Source organism: Ipomoea triloba, chromosome 7 (genome assembly GCF_003576645.1).
Source record: "Ipomoea triloba cultivar NCNSP0323 chromosome 7, ASM357664v1".
In the NCBI taxonomy this organism is placed as follows: domain Eukaryota; kingdom Viridiplantae; phylum Streptophyta; class Magnoliopsida; order Solanales; family Convolvulaceae; genus Ipomoea; species Ipomoea triloba.
The window spans coordinates 3,740,582-3,749,653 of record NC_044922.1 but is presented as its reverse complement, the minus strand read 5'-3'; the positions used below and the strand labels follow the sequence as shown (position 1 = coordinate 3,749,653).

General features: G+C 35.8%; 1 protein-coding gene across 1 annotated transcript; it reads right to left on the bottom strand.

Moving 5' to 3' along the window:
- Window positions 1-1,248: 1,248 nt before the first annotated feature.
- LOC116024886 (transcription initiation factor TFIID subunit 10) lies at window positions 1,249-6,080 on the bottom strand. Its single transcript, XM_031265907.1, has 7 exons — window positions 5,914-6,080; window positions 3,828-3,961; window positions 3,574-3,638; window positions 2,947-3,009; window positions 2,384-2,441; window positions 2,227-2,277; window positions 1,249-1,624 (listed from the first exon to the last, which is right to left on the bottom strand). Exons 2-7 carry the CDS (start codon window positions 3,927-3,929, stop codon window positions 1,544-1,546), a joined length of 420 nt encoding a protein of 139 aa, XP_031121767.1. The 5' UTR covers window positions 3,930-3,961; window positions 5,914-6,080; the 3' UTR covers window positions 1,249-1,543.
- Window positions 6,081-9,072: the final 2,992 nt, after the last annotated feature.

Genomic DNA, 9,072 nt, shown 5'->3' with positions numbered 1-9,072 from the left:
ATATATATATATATATATATATATATATATATATATATATATATATATATATATTGTCTATCTAGTTTATCTAAGAAAATAATGTATAAAAAATGTCAGTAAATTTTAAAAGCATTACAAACTTTGAAGTTAAGTTTGTAATATTTATGAAACTGGTCATGTTTTTTCTTCATTTCAGATTATCAGTGTTTCTTACTTTAACAATGGAATGGTCCGTCAGCAAATCTCTTTGTTTTAAAACCCTATTTTCGATCAGTACTCAAAAATTTTCTCGTAGTGTGTGCAACGAAAGAAGATTTTGTGAATCTATATAAGATTTAGGTACAACACCAATTTTAAATTAAAGAAGAAATATAATGCTCCTAGAATTTATAAATTACTTATTAAGAGGGACTACAAATAATAAGTCCAACTTTATAAAATTATTTGGGCTAATGAACCATATATCTCAAACAACTCAACTAATCATACTTAAAGAGTATGATTAATTGCACTATGGAAGGGATATAATGAATAGTCAATGAAGTAGTAATAAAGTACAAGTGGAAGCTAAGAATGGAAGACTCCATGTACTTTGGCGTATGTAGTCCATGTTCATTGAATACCTCCTAATTAAGTTTAGTACATAATAATGTTCATGAATCTGATTATAATTAAAATTTTAAAAATTAAAACATAATGCATATAATACTTAATTAATTTTTAATAATTAAGCATGAAATAATGTGGGTGCTACTTTTATAAGCATTAAACACCATGAAGCTAAGTACACAAATTAAAGACAGAACATTGCATCTTGGATATACTGGGCCATAAGGAACTTTCCTTTGTCTTACTTTATGTGTTTGGTTTAATTGATTATATTATTATTCATAATTTAAATTTTTTTTTATAGTAATTAGTTGTGCATTGGTGAATAAAATTTATATACTATGGAGTATGTATTTAGAAACTACATACAAAATTTTTTAAAATCAAAATTTGGGATTCAAATTGCATAAAATTTATTTGTCATGTAGTGCAATGAATTACGCTACGATGCACTGACACTCGAGTGTGTGTGTGTTTTTAGGTTTCGAACACATTTTTTTTTAGTACTATTGACTCTATTACAATGCAATATCTGTTAGTACATATTTTCTTAATCTATTAAAACACAAAGAGTTAATGCCCCACTGGAGTTCGTCAACATTTATTTCTAGCAAACTCAAGTAAACTTTTTAAAAATGAAGGGCAATTACCAAGACCTTAGGCACCTAAAAAGTTCAAATACTGCATTGTTAAGTCAGAAGAGCATCAATCAAACCAGGATGAGAATTATTCACAACATTAAAGCCTCACCACCTAAGCTGCTGCAATCTCATGACAAATGGTAGCTACATACTAATAGCGAAGCATATATAAATAGACAAAGGTATCGTACGACTAGTTGAATTAATAGCATTTAGTAGCAATTTGGTAGCGAATCTTAGAGGCCAGAGATAGATTTCACAACCATCTGATGTCGAAAGAGTCTGTGAAGACCTTTCCCCGAGACATCCAATCATTCTTCCCTTGATGCAGGATCTACCCCCGCAGATGGGCTATCAGCAAAGTACTCTTGGTGTTTGACGTTTACACCATACTGCAATTCACAATTAAGATGAAGAGAATCAATCATTCACCAGTACTCACCAAGTTTTTTTTTTTTTTAAAGGTAAGATGGGAGCTGCCCCACCAGTACTATCAAAACTACTTTAAGCTAATTAGAATTCATGGAATGGTAAAAACTACTTTAAAAGGCCATATCACACCGACATGTTTCAATATAGGGTGCTAATTATCAGGGATATCCAGATAAGATTAGTAATGGAACAAGTTTAACAAAGACATCTGATTTAGGCCACCTTTATAACTTGCAATCAACAATTGAAGCATGTGCTCCATTTCAACTAAAAGCCTAAGCTGATAGTTTGATTACACATTTATGTTTATATATTATATATGCTCAACACGCCCCCTCACGTGTGCGGGGCCGATTACTTTTTGATAGGCTCCAAGCAACACGTGAACCATAATCTTTTTTTATCAGGTGACGCGGAGATTCAAACACATGACCTTTGGCATGTGATTGGCTCCATGTGCTTCATCTCAACTAAAAGTCTAAGCTGATAGTTGGATTACACATTTATGTTTATATATTATATGCTCAACATTAACAATTAGATTAAAGGAGTTTGAGCTTACCTCTCGTAGAGCTTTTGAAAGATCATCCATTGTCAAGATTAAGCGTTTATCCTGTTACTAGCACAATTAGAACCACTGTTCTTTACAATTTATTTATTAATTTGGGGTGGGGGTGGTTACTGAAAGCAAAGCAAATAAAAGCAAGACGTAGGATCACCTTTTGCTGCTTATCTCGTTTATCTTTGACAATGCCAGCTGTTCTTGCCTTGCACTGCCTAAATAGGATTGGGAAAGGAAAAAAAAATGTTAGCTCTCAAGTTATAATCAGGACCAAATACCATTAACCACGTGAAACAAGTCTTGCCTACTTTTCTACTGGCAATCAAATCGAGAGATTCAAAAACTGGATCGGCAATGTGTTTCCTTTCCATCTCAAGGGAGAAAGTCCAGTTCATTACCTTGTACTATAAAGAGTGTATATTTGGACATTGACAATACATATGGGCTTCCCTAAACTAGGACATGCATTTTCATGATACTGAACATGAAACAAAAATGCAGTTTTGATACATATGGAATACATCTAAATACATTTACATTGAACAATCTAAATATTAGGTTTTTCACCAAAGAAAAAAAAAAGGAAATTAAGGGGAAGGTGGGATGATGTAATGCCTAGCAGTAAAACAGAAGCAAGCAACTAAAATTGAGTCCCTTCAAAATGAAAAAAGGGAACAGAAATGGAGAAATCATAGATTAAAAAAGAAATTATCAACATACTGAAGAGCATCAGTGGCAACATCTGAAATAAATTTCTGTGTAGCAACTGCAACCAGCCTAATTCTGCATCACAAAAAGGAGAACATCAGTTATAGAAGATTTCTCTCTCTTTTTTGGGGGTTAAAGTTCACACATAGATGAAGTAAACAATAAGAACACGTAATAAGAACTTGCAAAAGAAATACTGGCTTTCAAATATGAATACAAGAAACGGAAATAGTAATTGAAATCATCAGCTAACAGCCTAACACTAAGAACATAGTTCTTTAAAATAAAAATAAAAATCTTTTTGAGAGGAATACAACAGATGTCAAAGGGGGAAGGTTGTAAGCAAGCTATCTGAGAAGACACTCCAGTATCTAACTAATAAACAACAAATATATGAAGAAAAATTTTTATGAAGCTATAGAAAAAGATTAAGAGAAAGAAAGAAAAAAAAAAAAAACAGTTTAAAAAGAGGAGGATGAAAATAGAGAAGTTAGAATGTGAATTACAGCCTTAAAGCCATTGCCATCTGCCATCCTAACCCCAAACTCTGCCAGATTTATAGGTAGATAAAGAACTAAAATTACATATCAATATGCACTATCGCTAACAAGAATGCTTAATAAGGCAGAGAATACCTACAATCGAACATCAGGACATTGGAACCCGCTTTTAGCCAAGTAATGCTCCACTAATTCATCAGGAATCTGATCAAATTTGTTAGAGAGAAACAGTAAATTTGGTTGTCCCACATTGATACTTTATACACTTGCTAAGTTAATGGGGAGAATCAAGCAAGATAATTTTTTTTTTCTGTATCAATTTGCTCTATAGTCTACAAAACAAGATTACATAAAACAAATTCATATATTTGCAGAAATTGAGAAAAATCTCACTGTGGGAGTATAATCCATCAATGAAGTGAGGAAGTCAGCGATGGCAGTATCATCGTCATGTCTTCCTTCAGGCTGTTGTTGACCCTGACTAGTATGGTTCATCTTTCTCACACCAAGATTAAGTTCCACAAGTTCTGCAATTATAGGCATGCATATAGAGCATAAAATTAAATAAAATCAAAAGCTGAGTATCAATATTGAATTACTAAGCACCAAGATATAATAAAGTAGTGTTTTTGTATTCCAAGTTTTCTATCAGTGCTGTCCAAAACATACTGCTCACCAAAAAAGAAAAGGCAGTGATCAGTCTATACATACTTTTACCTAACTATATGAGGAATTTCACTTAGAAATGGCAATATCTATGGTGTAATTACATTCAGTAGCTAATAATCTCAAAAATAACAGTAAGACTGTGCCTTCTTAATCAGTACAAGACCTCTATGGACCATCTCTACAGTTTTAAGACTATTAGCTACATGAATGAAATTACTAGTCTAATGCATTATCAAAAAAAGAACACTTGGATCTTATGTGTTCAGACTTAATGTACCCTCAATACCTCAGAAGCGTATTTGACAGATGACCATCAAATGTACAATAACTTGAAATATTTATTCAGTTTTTTCCTAGGTCTTTGGTCTTCCTATGTCGTTTAGAAAAAAGGAAATTAAGTAGAAAATATCAAAGCCAATGAAAAAAGTTCTCAAAGCCTAAGAAGCCTTATCATCATGGCTCCTTAGAATTTACTAGGACATTTATTACCAATAGCAATTGTGGCAATTTGGAAATATTGATCACATGGGAGGAATTGCATTAGTTGCCTATGATTATTGGTACATTGCCTGCTCCTAGATATAATTTGTAATTGAGGTAAATATGCATTAGAAGAGGGTTGACAAAGTTTTACTTTCCACAAACATCTAGCTAGAAAAAAAACATAACTATGGAAATAGTCTCCTTTTTATGCACCCTGAATGCCTGAACAGATCTATACTCCTATTAGGCACTTCCTCATCACTATTTGGTAAATGCTAGCTATGTACAAAACAAAAGACATTCAACATTATGAACCAAAGTGCAGAATACAATCACATTTGCATCTTTTACCAAATCTGATTAACTATAGCAATTATGGTTAATGTGCTTGAGCATAAACTCCTTAAATTGTGATGAACAACTATAGAAGAAATGAAAATGCAGCATACAGCTAATTAGAGCGCACATCTTAACGCATGAATATGTAGAGTAGCAGTGAAGGTTTCTTGATTAAAGAAACTTTCATCTATTTCCAGTACTCTAATATGCAAATCAAACTTTTGTTTATGAGAACAGTGGTAAGCGTTCTCCATTTAAGTACAAACATTAAAGATCCATAGAGTCAGTAAATGGTAAAGCTTTAGCTTGCAGCTCTTCAAAAGTACACACACTGTCATACTACTGATACTAAGGCTGGAAATAAAGAAGGATGTTTTAAACAGGTGTACATGGGCAGCGCAGTAAGCTGCAGCATGTTAACTTGAAACAACAATCTTAATTAATTGATTTAATTCACTAATTCAGAATGACATAGTATAGAACTACACATTGCTACAGAGCTGAGGCTGATCAGCATGTCCAAGGCACTGCTGTAGCAAGTTTAGGATACAGTAAAGGCATTTTGTTTCTTTATTTCTTCATCTGTTATTATTGCAGTTTCTGGTTTTTTGTAAGGAATCATGAGGATTTTGGCTGTTTGAATCCTCAAGGTTTTCTCTCTATTTCTTCATTAATTTTCCCCCTACTTTCTTCTCCGAAATTCCCTCTTTTCTGCTGCGGAAAGCTCAAAGCTTCTATTTTTAACCTTGAATAGCTACGGTTCATTACACACAAATTCACATAGACGTAGACATGCATAAATTCACGCACAAAAAGGCGGTGGTAAACACTCCACGAATTTCACAAGCACAAGAATAGCACTTCATTACGAAATCTTAAATTCTAAAAACCCTAATGCATAATATACTTCTACAAAATGAAATAAACATAATCTATACTCAGAGTAGCCAATTATTTCCCGAACAATCAAGAAAAGTATGATTAATACCGGATTGCAATTGGACAGAGTCAAAATATCTCCACGCCTCGTCGCCTTATTATGCCTTCTCCGATTTGCGATTGATTGATTGAAAAGGGAAGATGAATTGGATGAGAGAAGATATTGTAATGATGCACAGTAGGTCTCGAACTCTCGATTTCTCTTACCCTCTGAAGCTCAGATTTTTTTTTAAAATAAAATATTGCAGGGAGAAATTAAAACTTTGCAATTTTATTGGTTAATATTTAATTTTAGGAAAAATCACAGTTTAGTCCATTAATTATACATATATTGTAGATTTAGTCCATAAATTGTTACTATATACAATTTTTCTCTTTAATGATGTGTAAAGTGACAATTTTAGTCCACTACTAACAAATTATGTTAATATTAATACTTCGTAATGCATTTTAAAATTTCAAATTATTGAAGGACACCTTAGTCATTTTTTATTTACTCATTTTGTATTAAATAATTAATTAATCATTGAGTTTGTCACGCACTTTTTTTTTTGCCATTGGAGTGTCACACACACATTGAGTTTGAGCTATGAGCTACCTCACAATTACCCGTTCATATATTTGTGTTTTTGGTGAGCGTGGTTAGTCAATTCAAGAGTGCACCTATACAAACTCATTGAGAAGCAGTTATTCGGATTGTGAAGTATCTTAAGGGTGCTCCTAGAAAAAGAGTTCAATATGTTAATCAAGGGTATACGTGTGTTAAGGCATTTTCTGATGCAAATTGGGTTAGGTCACCTAGTGACAGAAGGTTTATGGCCCATGTGGCTAGTGAAATAGTTTGGGTCCATAATATTCTAAAAGACGTGAGACTTTAATAGGAATGGTTGACTACTTTTGTGATTGAGAATTTACTCAATGCACATCATTCAATATTGTAACAACAAAAAATGATAAGTTTGTCCACATATGCAGTTCAGTAGGTTACACGGGTGAAATTTGGGAAGAAATGTCGAGCCACACCTCACTAGAGACAGTTTTGTAACAACCTCTGAAAGTGGTGGAGGGATTGGAGGCTCCATATTCTGTTGGGCGGGGACTGGGAAGAAAAAATGATAAATTTAAAAGAGCATAGCATCATTCCTTTTTAATAGATAGAGGGCATATAAAAATAATGAATACATAATTACTTCTTCCTCATCAATGACTTCAACATGAAAGCAGAGAATCATATATAATTCACCATTACAGAATATAAAACAGATCAGACACCCAAAAGCTTAAACTAGTCATTATGGCTTCTGATGACGGAACCGCACTGGAAGGTCTGGAAGCAAGATTCCCCAACCATGACCGTATACTGGTGCAGAGGCCTAGCGAGGAAGGGAGGCAAATTAACGAACATATCGCAGACGCACCGATTATCCACCTCCTTCATCCACTGGCAGCAGATCTCCTCCTCGGGGGAGTGGTGGTGGCCGCGGTGCCGCCTGAGATTTCCGCGCCGGTGGCGGCCGAGCGGCATCTCCGCCGGCGCCGGCGGAGACAGCGGGCCCCGCGGCGGGAGCGGCGGAGGCGTGGAGCTCAGCATCAGGAAGGAACAGGCATGGTTCACCAGCGTAATCTGCGAGGCGCAGCGGGAGCCGAGGACGGGGCGGACGGCCTTCCAGTGGGTCTGGGCCACGGCGGCGGAGCAGAGTATGAAGATGAAGGCCAGAAGGAAAGGAGGTCTTATGACGATTATCATGGCTAGCTATAGCTAGATGAAATAGATCAGAGCATATGAGAGCATGGAAAAAGGGGTTTGGAGAATGGCGCGGTTATATACAAGAGAGTAATGGAGATTAGGTCGGCGGTAGATATGATGGATCGGAAGAGATAAGACATCCGTTTTGTGTGAAGATTTTGTTTGGTTTATATATGCAACAGAACATTACAGTTTGAATTCCATTGAAGACCGGTGAGGTTGAGCTGCCATGCATGAATGTGAGGGACATGAAATGAAATTCAACCATTATATTGCTCTATATTAGCTATACAATACTAAGTTAGTAACTGTTTCCCTTGTCCAACTTCAATTGCCCAAAGATTGTCTGCAAGGAGATTAGGACTAAGAGCATTCTTTTTTTTTAAAATAAAATATACACAAGTTTTCTAACTTGTCAGACAGTATCATAGACCCCATGAACCCGTCCGTGAGAGGGTAAATCCAGATAATTTAGTTTCAAGACTCGATATATATCGAATGTATGTAACTTCTGCGTGCAAAGAATCCAACCAAAATTCAAATCACCAATGTTTATGGCAGGAATCGAGCCTTGCCGTGGGGATTTTTTGGAATGAAGGAATTATTTTTATGCCAAATAGATAAAAGTGAATAAAATATACACTTGGGTAATACGAGAAACACATTTCTTATTTGCATATGTGGGACAGTACACCTATGGTGCTGAGATGCAAGTGAGACTTGCATCTCATGTATATTATTATACGTAAGGCGCAACTCCCACTTGTGTCTATAGTCAACATACGAAAAAATAAAAAATAACAAACGCATTTGTGAGATGCGTTTCTCTCCCAAACGATCTTTTCCCCTTTTTTTCCTCCCAGCTAAGCGGGAAAGAGATGGAGTAGAAAAAGGCAAGGTTGAAAAAAACCCTAGGTGCCCGATTTAGGTTTTGTTTTTTTTTTTCAATTAGTAATTTACTTAATTAGTGAAGAAGAAACTAAGATCTGCAATCTGCTTCAGTGTTCCTCCATTCTCACGTTCCTCGCCAAACATCGCCTCCAACCAATCAGAACCAAATCAGAGAAACAAACTCCAACCTCCATCGCCTCCAACCAATCAGAACCAAATCAGAGAAACAAACTCCAACCTCCAGATCTAAAATCCATCGGTCAACCTCCAACCATTCCTGAGAAACAAACTCCAACTTCCAAATCTGAAATTAGTGATCTCTGTTTGAGCTTTGAGGTAACCAGATCGGAAGTCCATTGCCATCCATCGTCGACCGGCGACCTCCAACCTCCAACCTTCAACCTCCAGCCTCAAAACCGACGACCTCCAACCTCGACGACCGACGCTCGGCTTCGTCTCTCTCTGTTTCTTGTCGCATGCCGTACAAAGATCGTCTAGCGAGTAGGCGACCATAGAAGACACAGCCTTCGTGGCTTCCTCGACACGGCCACTGGCCGTCTAGCGCCTAGG